Genomic DNA, 20,613 nt, shown 5'->3' with positions numbered 1-20,613 from the left:
AAAACTTTTTTTTCAATAAAAAAAAAGAAACATAAATCGGAATACCCTCTAGCATTTTTAAAACGCCCATATTGCTACGAATATCAAGATGGAGATCCATTGAAAAAACAGAGACCACAGAAACGCCTCCAACGATATGATGTTGCCGATTTTACAGAAGTTTAGGGTACGTTTTAATCCACACTAAGTTATTCATTGTTCGTTTTATAATTTGTTTGTTATAGAATACTGAGATTTATTTTGTATTTCAACCAAGACAAGATTTTAATTTGGATCCACTGCACTCCTGAGAGTGGTTGCTCAAACCAATCACTTATGGTAATATAAATTAAGATCTTATTCAAGATATGATATCCACATAAAATATATATTTAATTTACAGAAATGACATTTTTTTTTGCTTTAATAACAAGTTATGTAAATCTCAGTAGATTCAACACATTTTGTGGGTATCTATCTATAATCTGTCCCAAGTTATTGTTTTAGTTACCTGCCAATTAAAGGCCGAACATTTTACAAACGCCCCCTTTTTTACCTTTACAATTAACTTAAAAATGATGCCGCTTGTCAATCAAGTTTGAAACAAAAGCACCCAGTTTGATTGACGTGATATTCCGAGCGTGAAGCTTGCTTGGATTTCTGTTTACTAGCAATTAACAACGTTATCTTTGATAACTTCCGTCATGTAATAAAAAGGGGGAATTGAAAATTTATTATTAAACATTACCAGTATTAAAATTGATGAAAAATAATTATTAAGTGATTGAAAATATGCACAATCTTTATTTGAATTATGTTGAATGTGTGTGACCTAATAAATTCCACGAAAATGCATGGACAGCTCCAAAACATATAAAATTTTCTTTTTACAACAAACGTACACTGTGCTACTAAAGCTAAATTTTCTGGTAATTCACTCAGTTGGAAGTGGTGCATGTAAACGTCACTCCATGGAAAACCAACTCCATTAATTGTCGACGTATAGTGGCTGTCTTTACATTCCACATTCTTACTGATCGTATGGTTTTCTTATACTATTATAATTGTTAAATTTAACTTTTTAAACCATGTCAAGTGCTAAACACAAAGAACTGAATTATACTTTTATAGCAGAATTAATTTACGGCATTTTTTTCAATTGTTACACACGTGTGCTTAGAGAAAATTTGGACGACACATAACATTTCGGTATAAAATCGCTTCGTATGGTCATTTGAAAAATAAGATATTTAAACTAAGACCAATTCTGACTAATTCTTTATTTCCTGGATATTAATTTGCGTCCTGTGTATAGCGATTAGAAGCGTTCACGACCACAGGTAGACTGCAAGCCCCGGAGGCTTTCACACCTCTAATAATTAAGCCCCACCCTCACCTGAGATTTACCACCCGGTAAAAATGTTCGGCCTTTAAGTACAATTGAAATCGGTAAAAGAAAAAAAAAATCCAAGATTTCTTCATTGAAACATCATTTGATTTTACTTGGAGCAACTCACAGGAATAAAAACAAATCTCTTATGGATATTAATGTATATTTTACAGTGCGGCCGTTGGGGGCAAGCACAGCTTATGATTAGTCTATGATATGTAAATATGTATCATTATTATAGATTTATTAAAAAATAATACCTTTTTGCAAATAGATGCAAAAGAAAGGAAATGAATTCGAATATAAATTAAATATATCTTCTTTTCATTATTCATAAACTTTTCGCTACAATGTTGTTCAACTTGAATAATAAAGATTTTAACTTAAAGTTCAATAAAGACTTTTTCCTTTTTAAAAGTATTGGTAACATTAGCTCATTTAATTTGGCATATCTGTGGGCGTTGTGTCAGCAGTATATTTACAATGTACATACATGTAGTCATTAATTATTTTTATCATGCTTGTTCTCATGAAAGCTGAAATGGGAAACCATATTTACAGGGAACTGCTATTTCGATAAAAACAGGGCATTACTGGTCCGAGTAACTAATGCTAGAAAAAATTCCATAGAATGAATGTGCAGCTGGTCCGAATTTTCTATTCGCACATGCCTTGCTAGTATAGATCACTTCGCTCGCTGGCTGAACTTCACATGTATATCTATACACAGAAAAAATTACAGTAAATGATGTTCATTTTAGGGGGCAATTTTAGGCCCTTATCATGTATAGACCTATGTCCATTGTCCATTGTTGTCGTTGTTATTGTTGTTGAAAATTTTTAACTTTTCATCTCCTCTAGAACCACTGGGCCAATTTCAACCAAAGCATACTAATGTGGGAAGGGCTTTCAAGGTTATTGAAATGAAGGGAGATGATTAAGAAAGATTGAAAATAGGGTGAATTAGAATTAAAAATTTCTCTCAAGAACCAGAAAGCCTGTAGTAATGGCTAAACTTTATTATTAGCTTTGTGATATAGAGTACTGGCAGATTTAAGTTTATTTAAATCTTGTCATGAAGGGGTCCTAACAGGGAAACTTCATTATATATAATGGTATAGTAGAATTACCTAATACGTGATACATAAAATTAATTCATGTAAAAGACTTTTAGTTATGATGTAAAAAAAATCTTCCTTATTCATTTTTCTTTTGAATTGTCTTTTGTCAAAATGTAGACCATACTAAGTAAAGTTTAGCCCAACAGGAACAGTTTCAATTAAATTTACGAGGTTAATAGAAAAATACACTATCTGCTGAATAATGACAACTGCTGTTGGTATGAAATGTGATATTTCAACAAGCTCTATAGTTTAGATTTAATGACATGAATAACATGAGATCTTATTTTCATTAATTACAGATAAACCCCCCATGATATAAACCATGTTGGACATAGCAGTGCTGGCCGGAATTGGTGTGAGTTTTGCCTCGGTGTTGCTTGTCTTTGGATGCGTTTGCCAACTCTTCAAGAAGTCTCCTCCGGGATTCTCGGTAAGATTGTTCTGTCCTACATTATATCACTTGTGCCAGGTAACGCACAGTTTGAAATTTTTGATTTTAAAAAATTCAAGATTTTTAAAAGGAAAAAAAATTCTAATTTATATAATTGCAATACTAGTTCATTATCATATAGGTATATTTCAATTGAATTTGTTCCTGCTCCAGATTTAAAACTTTATATATTAAATCTTATTTTGATATTATACAGAATGAACACGACCCGGTATGCATTTCCTTATGTAACATAAAAGCTTTTTTCTGTTATCACTTAAAATAAAGGTTCTTTCACACTTACATTTCTCATTGGCTTTGCGACAACAAAAAGCTAATCTACTACCTGGAAGATCTTATCTTGCATGTAGTCACCTACATAAAAGGTATGTTAAGTGTAAATACACTTCAAATATTTGACTGATGGTTTCAAATTGCAGACGTTTGAGAATGATGTGGAGGCAGGGCATGGTCAGGGATTTTCTATATTTTCCGCCCAAAATGGTGCCGCTGAAGACACCACGGATGTCAACCAGGTCACATTCGAGCCTTTGCCAGATATTCTTGCCAAAACTGTAACAGCAACCGCACTTCGACCTCGGATTTCTAGCATTGAGAAAGAACAACAAAGGATAACCGCCAAACACATCAGTAATCATGATCTTTTTTGTAGATTTTTCTTGATTCAACTTTTTGTATGGGCATTTAAAGTGTACTACTATGTATCATGCACATATTCTATATTAAATATGTGTATATTCAAACTCAAATATATAGAATTTGTCTACCAGCATAAAGTGTTGTTACATATCATACAATATTTTGAAAATATTTGAATGGTACAAAAGAAAATTATCATCTACTATCAGTTATATGATATAAATATACATGAATAGAAAAATACATGACTTTGTAGAGATTGATGCATTTTTCCACTATTTTTTAACCATATTGTCGGTTTACTGGTATGTAGATCAGCATGTGTGACAATTTTGTAATTTCTTTTTTTCTTTCTTTGTACTTATAGCTGTATATAGACCGTTTCCTCGAGGTAACCTGCTTTATGTGAAAGAAATTGGTCTAGGGTGGTTCGGACAGGTAACCAATCTTTTGAAACTTAGAACAAATTCAGTGCAGATTTTTGCATAGAATATGCTACAGCCATGGGTGAATCATGAATATTTTTAAATGTATACTTCTCTGATAGGTATTGGTGGGTGATGCTGAGAAAATCAGCGTTAGTTCCAAGAAGACAAGGGTGGTGGTAAAACTACTGAAGGACGATGCCACAAGTTCAGAGCAGCAACTGTTTCTTGAGGAAGTGGTAGCTTACAGGTATGTTGAGTTTCGACCAATATTTAGTTTAATACATATAATATTAAGAACCATCTTTGTTTCGTTGCCTATTCAGTGCTGTGTAGAGAAGCATTAAATTGTTCAAAGGATGATCAGTTGAGGTATTTGTCTGCATATGGATATTACTGTTAAATGTACTGACCCATTGAACTGAATTTTCTGTAAAGAGTACTTCTTGGATTTATATTTCAAAGTTAAAATTACATGTAATTTATTGAGTTATTGTTATTGTTGTATTTCAAACAAAATGTTCTTTAACCGAACATCAGAATGAAATATTGTTGTATTAAATGGAAACATTGTAGATACAGGTGATTTATGCTTTATAAATGAAATATCGTTGTATTAATTGGAAACATTGTAGATACATGTGATTTATGCTTTATATAAGCTTATTTCCAGAATTTGTTTTTTCTCGCAACAGGGAGATTGAGCATCCAAATGTTCTTTCAATCCTGGGACAGTGTACAGAATCTCCTCCACTCCTAGTCATCTTGGAGCAAGCTCCATTTGTAAGTTTTTCTGTGGTACATGTGTTAGGTTATGAAAAGAGAATTTAAAAGTACAGTGTACCTCTCCATACATGCATTTCAATCTGAGCAATAATGAAAATCCATCAGAATTTTATACAGTAAATGAAAATTTTACCATTATCATTTCTATGTTTTGTTTGGGTGTACTTGATACAGGGTTATTTTGACCTGAGTTAGTTTTGCCCACAGCTTTAGAAGACTGATTTCTCTCTCTTTTAAAAAACTGTTTTTGTTAAAGCAAAAAACTTGGGAGTTGTAAAAAAGACTCCATTTTAAATTTGCTGGCTGTCAATTGGGGAGTATGCAATTGAAAGAAAGTGTGGATGAAAATTTCCCCGGTAAAAGATTTCAGTATCTCAAGATTTGATTTTTTCTGTTAAAAGGGGGATGTGAAGTCATACCTCCAGAGATGTGTTCCGGAGAAGGAGTCTTTCAGGAAGCGTGGTACTCCACTGAAGTTTGTAGTAGACATGGCTGCGGGGCTGGCCTCACTACACAGGCATGGCTACCTCCACCAGTGAGTATATTTGTATTTTTATTCACAGATTAAACAATTCCATTACATGTACTAACATATGCCCGTAAAGATTCATATATGTTATACTTATTTTATTGGAAATATGTTATTTACTAAAGTTGTCAGTAATTGATGTTTTTATGTCACTCTCATGCTTTCTGACAGTGATACATGTATTAACACACACTTATTGCTTTCCGACAGTGATTTTGCCTGTCGTAACTGTTTGGTTATGTCTGACTTGTCAGTGAAGGTTGGGGACTATGGAGTGGCAGAGGACCAGTACAGGGTCTGTATTAAACCTTTGTAAAAATTATTACAATCTTAATTTATTTTGTGTTCATTCATCACGAAAAATATTCAGAATAAAGTTTTTCATTGATTTTTGTAAAACCTTGTTGTCTCCCATGTGTGCTTGCATGTATTTTTGTTTTATTTTGCAGGAATTTTTTTAATGTTTGGTAATTTAGTTTTGCTGATGTATAATCAAACAATGTCTGGTTGATTATAAAAAATAGCCCTATATATGTCTTAGTTATAATCAGATATTTAAGAATTTGAAAAATAACAAAAACAATCAGTGTTAAGGTGCTCTTTTTATCTTGATCCCATTTGTAGGAGGATTACTACGACACGGGACAGAATTTACTCCCCATCCGTTGGATGGCCCCGGAGACTTTACAATTACAGAACCATATCTGGCAGGTCACTCAGTTCTCAAAGGAGTCCAATATCTGGTACGAAGTACACTGTTTTGAATCAATGATTAGAGTGGCTGTATTACTTTCTTTTTATCACTGATCCATACAATATAGTTGTGTACTTGTACAACATGTAGTTGTACCTTATACATAATTCAGAATAAACCATATCTTGAAGAAAACATTTGATTATAAATGATTTAAGGTCAGACGACACATTCCTTGAGAATCTTTTTTGTATCTCCTCGTAATAAAGAGTTCCAATGAAAATAATAATTTTATAATTACTTAAAAAAATGATCAAAATTTACTTGGATTTGGTTATATGTCTAGATGGTCGAGTGGTTAGAACCGTGGCCACTCACTGCAAGAAGCGTATAGGTTCTAGAGGTCGTGAGTTCAAAGCCCCGCCCCGGCGGAGATATAGTTCTAATATAGTGAATTTAGCTGTGCTGTAGATGTATTTATTTTTATATCAGCAATTCAAGTGTATTTTCAAGAAGACTATATAGGAAATTGCTTACTCTAGTATTTTGTAGAAATGCCTGGTAAGGTACCCTAATTTTTTGCAAGAAAGCTTGTCCAAGTAGTAGTAAACCATTAACAAATTCCTGGAAAAAGTTATCTAAAATTGAGGAACGTGTCGTCTGACCTTAAAGTGAATGGATTGAATTTCTCTAGTATATGGATATCTTCGAAAGTATTCTAATCAAATACATAGAGTGTTTTGAATAAAATTTAATTATATATACATATAAAACTTGAGTACTCAGTTTTAATTGATTTTACAATGTAAGTACATCTGTTAACTCCTTTGTTTTAGGTCATTTGGAGTTGCATTATGGGAAGTTTTAGAATTTGGGAAGCAGCCCTATGATGTGATGTCTGATGAGGAGGTTCTACAGAAGGTTGTCAAACTGAGGGCTGTAGGTCTGAATACAACTGCAGCAGAGGACCATAAAGCCTTGTATGTACAAGTAGATGTAGATAGGGAAAGATAAATAAATGTCAACTTTCTAGTTAGAATTTTATTGTACTCTGTCATAGGTTCTTTTTTTACCATCACTGACAATTCTTCATTTCTTATCTTATAACAAGAAAGATTTTTTATAGAGATCTATAAAGGAACATCTCTTATTCCATTCAAAAGTTTACAAACATCTAACAGTTGTTCACCGTTTTCATTGACATTCAGGTACCTACATATCATTTGCAATGCAAAATTCCAATAGTACTTTTCAAAACCACATTCTTTAAACATTACAAGTTAAAGGGGCATTATAAAAAAAAAATTGGGATTATTTCATATCAGCAAATGAATAGTGTTGAACCCTGAAATATTCGTAAATAATCAAAACTGACACAAGAAATTTTGAGGACAGAGTATAGAAATTTTTATAATCTTGAATTATCCTGGTTTTTTTTTAATGAAAAGTTTGATATAAATCTATTTTGTTTTGACACAGATCTGACCTCATTCGTGTATGTTGTGTAAATGCTGAGCTGCGCCCCAGTTTAGAAGACGTTCATGCACGTCTGCTCGAGATTCAGGGGAGCAGACTAGATCAGCAGGCAGCACAGGAGAGTGAGTTTGATTCAAAATGGGAACAGGCCCCAGTAAAAGAGGAGCCAAAGGTTGTCAATGTTCAAGAAAACATTCCAATTGAACCATCAGAGCCAGAAGTTGTTCATAAGATGGTGGGATCCCCTTCTAAGCCATCACCTGTTATTGTCATTGCAGACGTTCATGTTCAGCCAAAAGATCATGTGGAGAAACCCCGTCTCCATTCACCTCGTTCTGAGTTCTCTAATGAACAAGTGAAAAGTGAAATTAAATCACAGCCAGTGACAGCTCCTAATTCAAATGTACATGTACCTTTAAACACTGAAAAGGTTGTTGAGAGTTTGACATTAAATGGACATTTGGCAGAAGATGTGTCAAACAATATTGATGCTAGTCCCGTTAGTGAAACTTCAAAAAGAGAATTGACTGAAGAAAAAGGGAAACCTCCAGGTGAACAATCTTCTCCTAATAGTAGTGTAAATTTAGAAGATTCTTTCGACATCTTAGGAGGAAATTATGATAATCAGTTAGAGGATATGAAAAACATCCAGTCCCCTATGCCAATGCTTAACTCCCCTCTGAAGATTAGCAGTTCAGATCACTTGACAAGTACTCCTGTGGCCAGGGACACTAAAACAAATGATAGTGTTTCTTCAAGTGAGCCTGAAATGCAGACAGACGAGAATAAAGTAAGTGAGGTCCAAGTACGAAATAAAGAGATGGAAGGTGGTGAAAGCCCAACAGGAAGGGGAAATAAATCGGGAAAGACAATGACACCAAGAGCCTTATCAGATGACATGGATGAAGAAAAAAATCTCATGCGGTATTCTGAAAGTGACCTAGATAGAGCACTTGCCCTTATGATGGAAGACGATGATATAGGAAATGAATCAGAGGCAAGGAAGGATTTTATGAGCAGTGACAATGGGAATGAGGATGAGGAAGAAAAATTAAAACTGCTACGAATGAGCATTGCTAGTGCTTTTGGGCAAAAGAGAAATGAATCTCAGGTTGAAGAGGATGAGCAAGATAGTGACAGAGAGTCTGAAAATCCATACATGGACGATCTAGACATTGCGAAAGAGATTTACAGATCAAAAGGAACAACCATTCCTCCTACTAATCATGTATTCTCCAGAACTCTTAATACTATTCCTGAGGATGACATTCCTACAGAGGTCAATATCGTGGAAACTGCCAGTAATTCAAACACAGATTCCACTAAGTCTAGTCCCACGAAGAAAGCTTTAAAGTTTGAGGATCCTTTTGATGAGAATATTTTTTCGAGTTCCACTGGGGACACTTTCGAGTGGGATGACTACATAGGAGACGAATTGGTCGGGAAAGTGAATGATGAAGAATTCCAAGACTCTCCAAGACAGTCCATGGATTTTCCAGACTGGACTCTTGACATGGATGCTTCATCTAATTCAGGAACTGAATCGTTGAATCATTCCAAAGCAGGAAGTGAGGCTTCCGACAGCCGGCCTGGAAGTAGGACTAGTAATCGTTTGTCAACCTCTGAATCGGAGGTAAAAAGTCCAGTCGGACTGGCTGCTCGCTCCTATGTCAAAGATCTCCTATCTAAAAAACGCTCAAGTGCTTCGCCATCTCTCTCCTCCTACATATCTGATAAATCCTCTTTCTATGCTTTATCTCACAATTATGACGTAGACTCGTCTGAGCATGTGCCATCAGACACTGAACTATCCAACTCTCCAGTCAGCATATCCAATGGAGATGGTGCATTTATAGAGGATTGGGACCTTGTTTAATCCATGACTGATCAATCTATTTAATCACGTAATCAGGTAACTAAGCTATCAATGCACTGTGCATGTGCTCAAGTTTCTTTTATCTTCATTTGTTTGACTGTTTTTGTTTCATTTGACATTGCTTTATGATTAATTAACAAGATTAAAATTCTGAGAATATAACTGCATTGCTTAATTAGTGAAGTTGGAAAACCTTTGTTTTGCTTTGAATTAAAACAATTTTTAAAAAAAAATTATGTTGAATAAAAATGGACTCTGTCATATTTTAAAACAAACTTTAATTATTTCAAAGTTTACATCATGATAATTTTCTGAGCACAAGACAGTGTTTATGTTGCTAGTATTGTAGTTATACATGTATTCATAGAGAGCGAAGGTAAACAATTAGATAAACAACAAATACATGTATACAATAATACAAAATTACATGTTAAACTTGCATGTACATGTATATATAAAGATATTTTATTTGTAAGCATGAGAAATGTACCCCTTATGTATGTACCCAGAACATGTACCAGTAATGTGCATAGAAATGCTCGAGACCATGCAGTGATATATGACTGGCATGTTCCTTAACATAGCACATCTGTACCACTGGATACAATGTGTACTCTTGATAACAAATTTAACATTACATTGTATTAGTCAAATACAATACACATGTATGTTCATGTTACATTATGTATAGTTTTAATGTCTTTTGGTACAAACTTTCTTTTTCTTGTAGTTACTAGATGAGTAAGTTTAAAAATCATGAGTTCCAAAGGCTTTTTTAAATACATTTACCCATATGTGTGTATTTTCTGTTCATGATACTGAGTGGATAATTCTTTAAAGATAAAATCATGATGCGTCTTAAAATCCTAAGAATATCTGATTAATAAATTGGAATTTTGTCCTTTTTTTTTCCAAATAGGACTCTGATGGGGACCAAGATGCTGATCTCAGTACTAGTACTCTACAAAACACTGTCACAGAGGGAGAAAGTACGCTGGTAGAAGACGACCCAGACTCCAAACAATCTGTGTCGGACACGCTTGATTGCACAGCTGGTACTGGAAAAAGTCTTGAGAAAGACGCAGCTGTGGCAGCAGATAAAGAGGAAGAGGGTTCATTGCCATGAAAAACAGCTTTCAATTCTTTTAAAAATTTGATAATTTATGAATTTAAGCTAATGCTTTTCTATAGGTGACAAATATTAGAGGGATGTTTATGAAAGAGACAAAGTTGAATTTTTCTCTGTTTAATACTTTGACTCTTCCAATGAACATACATGTAAATGTTTCTTGAAAATGTGAAAAAAAAGTGTATGCATTTATAATAACTAAAAATTAGTTACAGAAATCCTGCATGCTTGAGTTAATAATCTTTAATTCAGACCAGTATTTTGATATGTAATGAACAAGTGTGTACTTAACAACAACAAAAAAATGTAGTATGCATGGATATATATGACATATTATTTATAACATATCCATAAAATGTGTACGTTTATTTAACAATACACATGATGAATCTTCATTATTATAACATATGTTGAAGAATTCTGAAGCTCTGTTGTCAAAAAAGTTTTCAGTCAGTCTGTAAACTCAACCCAAAAAGTCTTGCCAAATTTGATTTGATGGTGTTTGTGTATTTTAAGATTGAACCATTTGTTATAATGCTAGTTTTGATATTTTACGAATACACCTGTATTTTCATTTTACGTGCATTCTTACTTTCCTCAACAAATTTAAGCAAACTTAGTAGAGTGAAAGGAAATAACTGTTGCTAGCTTTATATTATGTAATATTAACAGTTTAATTAAATTAATGTATGTGTATAATGTACATTATGTTCTTACAGAAATTTATGGTTGCACAGATTATCAAGTATTTTCAGACGAGATAAAAACTGGGTTTTATAAGAGCTTAAGGAAGGAAATGTGCTGATTCTGTAAAATAGATGCGGAATACTTTAGCATGGATGTAATATTGTTGCTTTGTTGCATGTAAATTGGCATATATACATGTACATTTATTTATTTGATTATACTTCAGTGCAATAACCCACTCTATATTCAGTTTCCTATCTAATCTAGTCTACCCGGTTAAAATAAACCAACATAGGAAAGGGAAGTGATATTAACTCTAAACTACTGTATTAATATTTCCTATAAAGATAATTAAGACTCAAATATGATATCTGTAGTATTACCGGTATAAAGGAATATTTTTTATGACCATTGTATTACCGGTATGTTGAGCGATTATAAAGAAATTATGAACTCTTAATCCAATTCATATTCCAACATATCAGTATTGTTGATTTGTCACAGAGAATAATTATTTAACAGAGTTTTCCATTTTTTATAATACATTAATGCATGATGTTGATCATGTCCTTGTACAAACAGTTCTGGAGGAACAATTTTATACAGATTTATCATGCTTTGTGCTTTTGAATAAATGAATATTTTTATGTACTAATTTTCACATTTTTATTGTTTTTAAACCCCAACAGCTCTATCTAAAATGAATTTGAAAGCTATAACCAAGTGGAAGTGTATATAAGCTTGGTCGAGACAGTTTATGCTTTACAAACCACCATTTGGTTTATGGAAAAGTATTAATGATTACAAAACTATAAAATAAATATCTTTAATATTTGGGCAATTTAATTCTCAATTCATGGGTATAAAATGGAAATTGTGCTCCTTAATTGCAAAATGTACATCATACAGATCAAGATGTTTTAGATACAATCATTCTGTCATAGGCAAAACATGTAAACAAGGTAATTCTCTTAGCCCATCTACAAGCTCATTACAAACAGACATGATATGATATTATTCTTTGTTAGAACTTTGTCTTTTGGCTTGAGTACTTATGACTTACCTCTGACTTAAGTGATCCTTTCTCCATCATCAACAGTTTTCAATACATAGTTACATACTGTATCTTAATTTATACACGTAGCACTAGTACTAAGATATGATGATGGCAAAAGCATAGTCTTTACATAAAATTCTATGGTTTTGATGAACCATTTTTTACCATGGCAATTCTTTTAGTCTTGAGTGTAATTTCATCGCAACTAAAAAGAACAGGTTTGAATAACTTTATACAATTTATTTGTAAATAAATATTGCACATTTTGATGAACTGCTTCCTCTCTCTCTCTCTCTCTCTCTCTCTCTCTCTCTCTCTCTCAAAAGTTTAATGGTACATTAATAATTAGATATTAAGAGCATATGTTGATACATGTACAAATACGATGGCTTGATAACTTGCACAAGATTTAAACATACATGTATATCAGCACTTGTATTAGAATTACTTAGAATGAGATGTTGCACACAAGTATGGTCAGGCAACCAGGCAAAGCTCTGGTTGACAGGTGCGTATTTTGTGTGAAAAAATAAATAAAACAAAACCTTCAATTTGAAAGCAGTTAATTCTGATCAAAGCCAAACTTCTTACAGTTTTGAAATGGATTTACCAATACTGCATGTGCACCACAGATAATCTACATTAATGGTAAGTGTATATTCATCAATTCCTCAACAAGTTATGTGCTATAATGCTCCTTGTTTTCCCTCTCGTTTCCAAATAATGACTAGTCCCTGTTCATCACAAGATGCTAGCAAACTCTCATCACAGTTAAAACAGACGTCAAGAACCGGAGCAGAATGACCTAGAAGTTTATTCACACATGGCTTGCTGTCCTTTCCAATGTCAAAGAAGTAAACACACATGTCTTCACTTCCAGAAACTGCAAAATGTATAAAAGTAAATAAATGAGTAAAGGTAAAGGTACATGTACGTACTTGCAAAGGTTTCAGATATGGGCTGAAGGTAAACTAGAGTAGAAAATGGCCCATGTTCATATAAATTAAATCTGAACATCTCTCATAAATAGGCACTGTCCGCAATATTCCTCACTGCTATCCCTACAACCCCTATATAAGCAGTTTAAAGTATTTTGCTGAAGATGTCTCACCTATGTGGATGTACATCTTGCCTCGCTGTGTTACCAGTAATCGGTCTCAATGAAATTATCAACTTTTTTTCAAGTCAAGAGAATACTAACATCAATAAAATAAGAAATAAATGCATAAAATCCTAAGACCACAAAAGGAATCCTACACGTCGTGCCTATTTACAAACGGTGTTCAGCTTTAATGGTTTCAATTTATTTATATATATTTTTTAATAAAAAAACTTGTACTCACTAACACAGGCCCCTTGTCGGAAAGACATGAGAGGGCAGAACGTACTCCTAATATGTGACCTTTTCTGCTTCACTGGGAAAGTTTTCTTCAGTTGCAGGCCACCATCATCTGTGATAATCCTGTAAGCATACAGGTAGTAACAATTCATTAATCATTCATCTTGAACGTGTTTGAAAGAATATAAACACTTCAGCTAAAAACAACTCAAGAGTAAACATGCATTTGTACACGTATAAATCCTCATAGCTTTCATAAGAGGTGAAATAGGGGCCAAAACATTTACATCACTCATTAAAATAGAAACATGGCTTTCAGTCAACAGACTCAATACAGAAGATCTAACACTTGCAATGCATTAAGACAATAAATTAGCCATATACTGGTACTCACCTGAATAAACACATGGCATTGATGCAGGAGTTGACAAGAAGAGAAGGGTCCCTGGCTTCCCTGCTGATCCAGGCTCGGGCCGAGATACTGGTGATTGGGTGACCCTCTGACACTGTTATCCTGAAAAATAAAGTCTCTATCGTAGCAAAATATTGAAGCATTAATAATCATGTAGTTTAAAGTCTTTAAAATATTTACCCATCCTCCGATGAAATAAATAACCTTTGAATTATGATCATTATCAATGACACCAGTTAGAACACATGAATTACCAGTTTTGTATAATTTGTGAATCAAATTTTTATTTTTTTAAAAATCAAGTTTTATTGCTTTCTGCCACTTTTTTGTGCCATAGAAATGGAGTAATTGTTTTTTTATTAATTGATATTGAGCTTTTCATTATGTTAATGGTACCTTCTTGTTTTAGTCAACTTTCCAGTGGCTATATCTATAGTGAATGAAAAGATGGCCCCTCTGTCATCACCAGCCCATAAAATATGACCTGTAGGGTCAAAGGTCAGGGCCATCACTCCTCCTGTAACTTTGCCGCTGCCACCCTGAAGAAAGAATTAAACTTTACATATACCTGTTGAAATATATGGAATTTTTAAAAATTGTTTAATTATTTAGCAACCATCTTTAGTTTTTTTTTACAAGTACATTTTGAATGGTACATAAACATGTATATTTGTGATCCTATACATCTACCTATCCTAGGAGGGTAAACATTTAGAGCAAACTTTTAATGCACTGTCAAACCTTGCTATCATTAACTCAATTGGTGGGTGGGGAAGGGGGATAGTCATAGAACAAAACTTTTGGGATATCAACCCGAGTTTGAAAAACACATAGAAACAAATCCATGAAAATGAAATGAGAATTGATGTTTATGATGTAAAAGTTCCACAGTACATGTACCCAGTATTTCATTTGCAGGTACAACAAGTATGTGTACCAGAAACTTGTATATATATAATGACTTACAGCTACAAGTATTTGTAGTTCAGTGTTATATCTGCACATACCTTGACTCCCTTTCCTGTAGATACATTGATCACTTGCACAGCATGCTTACTGCTGCCTGTCTTGTCAAAAGTTAAGATTTATAACACCTGAAGCATTAGAATTTGCATTTCCATACCAAATGACTAGATATCTTCCAGTTTTGTCAAATTTTTGCGGTATCCAATTTTCTAGTTACTGTATACTTTATTCTCAAAAATAGAACTACGGTATTTGCAATACTAAGGTGTATCCAGTTTTTTTCTTAACTAAATCATAGAAAGCACCAGTACTGGATCTAATATAGCATATTTCAATCTTCATATTCAATGTCATTTTCTGGTACATGTATATAACTGTAACTTAAATTGGTTTCCTTAGAACTTATGAAACCATCATAAACTATAAATACTCTTATTGTAAAAAAATATCCGTACATAAAGGATACAACAAACATATTGTTGTTTAGAGGCTGAAAAGCACAACACAAGAGTTCTCCCCCTTGTTCATCCTCAATAGTTCTGATGCAACTTCCTGCAGCCACATCCCAGAGCTTGGCAGTGCCATCTAGTGACACACTCAGAATAATGTCATTGGACAAGGACCAAACAAAGTCTAAACAGAAACAATATGTGTTTTAAATACAAAATATTTTACCTGTTTTTTTAGATACCTTATAAGATTCTGAAATTTACAGTAATATAACCAATACATGGGTAGCATGCTGGGTTTGTGTGTCAAGTAAATGTTATGAATACATGTATTGTAATTTCTTTTGAAGACAGTTTTTCATGGTGTCAATAAATTAAATAAATACATAGAGTTTTAAAAGTTTACCCCTGTATCCTAATTCATGATCTGAAAACTTTCTTTCTCCAAGGAATATCTAACATAAAATGAGCAAATATCTAGTAGCCATATGCTGGAAAATTCTGCATATTGTGAATGACATAATGTTTATGGTTCTTGGAACATTGCATGAATTACCTTTGACTCCTCTCTTGTGCCCCTTCAACATACAGATCACAGTGGCGGGAGGGGGGATCACTTGACAAATGGACAGTGTCCCATCTAAAGAGGAGCAGGCCACTCGAGTACGATCATCATTGGCAAATTTCACACTGCTCACTTGTTGAAAAATAAACCAAGATGGAGATCAAATATCAAAAGTAATGACCTAGATGTTTATGGTTAGGTACAGGATGTTGACAACATAATGCTTTGAACTATAATATACCGGTACATGCAATACCTGCAGCAGTGTGTTGGTCAAAAATGTGATGCATTCCTGCAAACGCATAGTTTTCTGAGATTGTCTTTCCCCCTGCCATTGCCCTTAAAGCATATAAAGAAGAGAGTTTACAGAAATATTATTATTATTATTATACAAAATTTATAAAACACCATGTATAATTTATATTAAATTACTCTACAGCGCTGTACATATAAAAGTTATTGACATTAAGCTAAGAACATAAATAATATACCCAAATAACTAAATTAAAAACTACATACATATATATCACTAATTTTTGTTTACATGTAAAAATCAATGGCATTGATTGATGTACCGTACCTTTCAATCACTTTTCAGTTGGCTGAATAGCATTAAAGTTTCATCCTGTTTTAATGAAGAATTGCAGTTTATCTTAACTTCAGTACCTGCTAGCATCTGCCTCCTTGGTAGGAACCAGTTCAATGCTGTCAAACACTCTTTTCATGGGTCCATCAAAAGACATTCTGATGGAACCACTACTTTGGTGGCGACGGTGGTGCTTCTTCCCATCAGAAATTGCCAAATTATCAAAACTCTAAAACATAAAACAAATGCACTTTTTTAAAATTAAGAAAAAGACATAAGAAAATATAAAAAAAGATATATTCTGGAACACATTCCTGCAGGTTATGAACATCTGTTTAAACAAGATCAGTATGTGTTCTATAAATTAAATTAATAAAACTATTTTTCTGCAACAACATTTTTAAATGTAAGCTTGAAAATTGTAAAATTGTAACAGCAGCACTCTCAATGATATTCATTAGGATTGCTATTGTATTACAGTTCTTTATTGAGTCTCCTATGAAATAAGAAACAAATAATTTTTAAAAATTTGGAACAATGTGCAGTATAATTCTTCAGTATTATTTACCTCTAATGTATTACGACCAACACTTCTCATACTAAAGGATCTACTCCTAATGCTCCTACAAAATATTTTTTAAAAAGTAAATAGTGACACAATTGAGACTATTCATAATCCCAAGTGCTATCAAAAATAACATTATGAGAATATTTGATTTAAAAAGAACAAAAAAAAAGAATTCTTTTGTACCCTTGATCAGAGTATGCAGGACTTCCATATTTGGCTGTCAAGAGTTGAGCACGTATGGGAAGAAATTCTTTCCTCACTGCAGGGTCCCTCTGACAAACATTTTAATCAAATGTAAGCAGCATAGTAGATATTGTACAGTTACATGTATTTCCTTTTTTGAGGTAAATAAGATAATTTTGCTACCCAAAAATAATAATATTCTCGAAAGGCCAGGTGAATGTTAATCTTCACAGGTAGCTGAACCATCACATTACACACTGTAGTTTTATAATTTGAACTGTGGCTAATCCTTTTGGCAGGGTAAAAATAGTGATGTTTATAGGTTACCTTTCAACTAAAATGTATTCGGTGGCTTTGGCAATACCAAATTCTACCACTGGCTCATGTATATCTGTATTTTTACATGTTTATTAAACAACAGAATTGAAAAATTAAAGAGGCCAAATACAGTTCGAGTGCACATGACTTTGCACATCTTTTTACTTTCATGCAGCCGTAGGTGCAAAGTTATGACCTTTTGTAATGTGTTCTTGTGCAAAATTTATAACACATGTTACATTTATTGGTTGAGAAATAAGGATATTATGACTCCGATAGGGCAAAATGCTAAAATGGTGCTTACACATCATTGTTTCCTGGTATCTTAAATAATGCATAAAGGCAAAGAAAAAAGTATAATTCCCTCAATTATTTAAGACAGTAATAGATTTTTAAAATAAAGAATTTACTGACTGAGCATTAAGAGAAACATACTATCAATTTGAATGTTTTATTTCATTAATAATCAAGTTTTATTTTGCCCATATTTTGTAAATATAATATACAACAATTTTTTTGTGTGGGGGGGGGGGGGGGGGGTCGTTTTTCATATTATCCCTGGACTAAACCATGAGGTAAACAATTTTGAAAATTTGATTATTTGGTTACATTTTAGAGTCGTTTTCATATATTTAAAAGGAAAAAAAATCAATAGGGCAAAAAAATATGGGGAAATGTGTAAATATTCAACAAATGCCCATAGGGTCCCATAGTAAAATTTAATAACTTTGGAAACGTACCCCTTAAAAATCGGGGAGATAAATAAATATTTTATTGATCTAAAAATAATTCATATGAAAGTAAGAGTACATGTAAGAAAATTCATAAAAATATCTATAGTAGAAATGATATTACACCCGGCCTCGTTAAATTTACATATCTTATAAGTTTGATTCCTATTCATTTATCATTTAATTTGGAATGGCAACCCTTTGAACATATTGACACGTGTAATCTTACCCCAGACTTAGCACTTTCGCGTAGAAGCTGACTTTTCCGTCGAATGTACAAAGTTTCTGAAACATGTACGATATTGTTCATTAAAGTAAACCACTCTGAATGTCAAACCAAAGCAACTTCTATTTTTTAAAAATCAATTACAGATAATTAATGATCTTACTAAACTGGGGGTTGCTCGGCGTTCTATAAGCATTGAACTTTGCATCTAAAGCGAGTGCTTGTTGCCACACAGCTGTCATGTTTACATTTTAATTTTACTTCCGGGTGTTCAGTATCGAATAACTTGTTCCTTTAATTAGTCGGGATTGTAAAAAATGCATTTCTGTCCAAAGATATTTTTCCTGCACATTTGAACGATTTTTAATAAAAATACACATAGTGAAAGAAATGCATTTTTTTTATATAGACGTTGTCTTGAAATCAGAAGAGAATATTAAGAATTAAAAACTTCATCACATATTTTTCCTGACCATTTATTGAAAAAGAACGAGATGAATTAGTAATCAGTATAGGTAACTCCATGATACTCAAGTTGCACGGACTTCTGAATGCATGAACTACACAATGTAGTAAAATGTTAGTATTAGATAATAAAGGAATCAACAATCAATAAAATACAAAACATATTTATTCTTTGAAAGAATTTCCAAGGTATCCGTAATATTTTGCACATAGAGTGCTGCCTTACTTCGCATGCACATCGAACACGTGTGTCGTTCATACAGAATGCATAACGTCTGCATCATTTTTAAAACCCCGGCGGCAGTACATCCAACACACTAGCTAAATGATAGTCAATTCAAGAAAGTAACAAGGTAACATCGTTTCCATTCGTTCCTACAAAAACGCTCCGTTTCTAAGAATCCATGCGATCATTGACATTGCTCGATCTGCCACAGTGTGTAGTTTGCGCATGTGCGATGTTATATTATACACAGGAAAACGGTCTACACTTATTGAGGATTTTTGAAGTATCTGTGGCTGGATTTCAGTCTGTCTTGTTTCGTCGTTCATTGGATATTCCTTGCCAGTAAAGTGGTTGTCATATTATTTTTGTTCAAAACAACGCGTTTCTACCAGGTAACGTGTTCTGGTGAATGAAATACCTGAATGCGGTGAAGCATGAATAGTGCTCTCGGCCTTATATAGGGGGTGTGTAGCGATGAGCAGAACAATAGAAATCGACAACTAAATATGGCGGTAATCGGAGATAAAAGGGAAATAATGCGTATTTATGAATTCATGTCAGCTTTAAAATTCTCTGATGAAAGTTGAACTGATTTAAACTAAAAAGACTTAAATTTATTCAATTATCATACAAAACATACATGTCATCACACTTTTTGATCACACTAAAATCTCAGAAACTTGTCTATCTTGTCAGTTTAATTTTATTGTCATTTGTGTCAGAAAACTAAAACTACAAACACATTTTAATAAAATGAATCGTTGGAATAAGAACAATTATAGCAATTATTTTTTTATAGACATAGGCCTACATTCAGAACAAGTTATTTCCCCTTAGCTTTTTTCATGGGTCGCTGTAGGTTTCGACCAACGATAAACGGGGCGTGTAGATTTCAGTCTAGCTGTTTTATTTAAGCATTGAATGCTTATTTTTGGATGTCGTCGGTCCTATGACACACCAAGCTAGCGCGGTATTCATTTTGTCTGCATATTTGCGCTTTAAGTCAGGGATATGAAACATACATGGAACAGCCATATTAACATGTTATTTAGTTATAAAGCTTACGCGACAAAAAATTTAGTGCCAGAAACTTTGTGAAGAAAAATCTTTTTTAATGAGGAGTAGATATATATTAGCGATTGTTTTTCAAAAGTACATATCAAATTAGTTACGTTTCATTTAATCTTACAAAAATAAATATACTCAAAACACGTGAAGACGTTTGTATCTGTGCTCATGGTGCATGAATTAGCAAAAAGTATTCATTTAAACAATGAAATGCTTTCTTTGGTGATTCATTCGGGATATGAAGGTTGCGACATTGCAGAAAAAATACA

General features: G+C 33.2%; 2 protein-coding genes across 4 annotated transcripts; one reads left to right on the top strand and one right to left on the bottom strand.

The window, feature by feature from the left end:
* The first annotated feature begins 25 nt into the window (after positions 1-25).
* On the top strand, positions 26-11,846 carry LOC105334622 (uncharacterized). Of its 3 annotated transcripts, none has more exons than XM_011438148.4 (13): positions 26-166; positions 2,793-2,923; positions 3,141-3,155; positions 3,364-3,574; positions 3,951-4,021; positions 4,131-4,258; positions 4,704-4,791; positions 5,196-5,329; positions 5,534-5,618; positions 5,948-6,066; positions 6,854-6,997; positions 7,497-9,126; positions 10,289-11,846. In XM_011438148.4, exons 2-13 carry the CDS (start codon positions 2,816-2,818, stop codon positions 10,493-10,495), a joined length of 2,940 nt encoding a protein of 979 aa, XP_011436450.3. In that variant the 5' UTR covers positions 26-166; positions 2,793-2,815; the 3' UTR covers positions 10,496-11,846. The 3 variants fall into 3 exon arrangements, with proteins under 3 accessions (XP_011436450.3, XP_011436447.3, XP_011436449.3); XM_011438145.4 differs by having other exon boundaries at positions 7,497-9,405; positions 10,289-10,480; XM_011438147.4 differs by lacking the exon at positions 3,141-3,155 and having other exon boundaries at positions 7,497-9,405; positions 10,289-10,480.
* A 979-nt stretch (positions 11,847-12,825) lies between these two features.
* LOC105334623 (WD repeat-containing protein 13) lies at positions 12,826-18,861 on the bottom strand. Its single transcript, XM_066065163.1, has 13 exons — positions 18,749-18,861; positions 18,589-18,644; positions 17,311-17,399; positions 17,128-17,182; positions 16,640-16,788; positions 16,230-16,312; positions 15,965-16,105; positions 15,426-15,592; positions 15,001-15,060; positions 14,390-14,532; positions 13,976-14,095; positions 13,586-13,704; positions 12,826-13,125 (listed from the first exon to the last, which is right to left on the bottom strand). The coding sequence occupies exons 1-13, from the start codon at positions 18,825-18,827 to the stop codon at positions 12,929-12,931; spliced, it is 1,458 nt and encodes a 485-aa protein (XP_065921235.1). The 5' UTR covers positions 18,828-18,861; the 3' UTR covers positions 12,826-12,928.
* Between the last annotated feature and the right edge of the window lie 1,752 nt (positions 18,862-20,613).

Source organism: Magallana gigas, chromosome 7 (assembly GCF_963853765.1).
Source record: "Magallana gigas chromosome 7, xbMagGiga1.1, whole genome shotgun sequence".
NCBI lineage: Eukaryota > Metazoa > Mollusca > Bivalvia > Ostreida > Ostreidae > Magallana > Magallana gigas.
This window is presented reverse-complemented; position numbering and strand designations above follow the sequence as displayed.

Bases quoted from the DNA above. Each gene is read 5' to 3' on its own strand.
- LOC105334622 (XM_011438145.4), top strand. From the start codon at position 2,816: ATGTTGGACATAGCAGTGCTGGCCGGAATTGGTGTGAGTTTTGCCTCG. The intron at 5,330-5,533 runs GTGAGTATATTT...GCTTTCCGACAG, and splicing joins AGGCATGGCTACCTCCACCA to TGATTTTGCCTGTCGTAACT. The intron at 5,619-5,947 runs GTCTGTATTAAA...TCCCATTTGTAG, and splicing joins TGGCAGAGGACCAGTACAGG to GAGGATTACTACGACACGGG.
- LOC105334623 (XM_066065163.1), bottom strand. From the start codon at position 18,827: ATGACAGCTGTGTGGCAACAAGCACTCGCTTTAGATGCAAAGTTCAAT. The intron at 17,400-18,588 runs GTAAGATTACAC...AATGTTTGTCAG, and splicing joins GCGAAAGTGCTAAGTCTGGG to AGGGACCCTGCAGTGAGGAA. The intron at 14,533-15,000 runs GTATGTGCAGAT...TTCTTTCTTCAG, and splicing joins CTACAGGAAAGGGAGTCAAG to GGTGGCAGCGGCAAAGTTAC.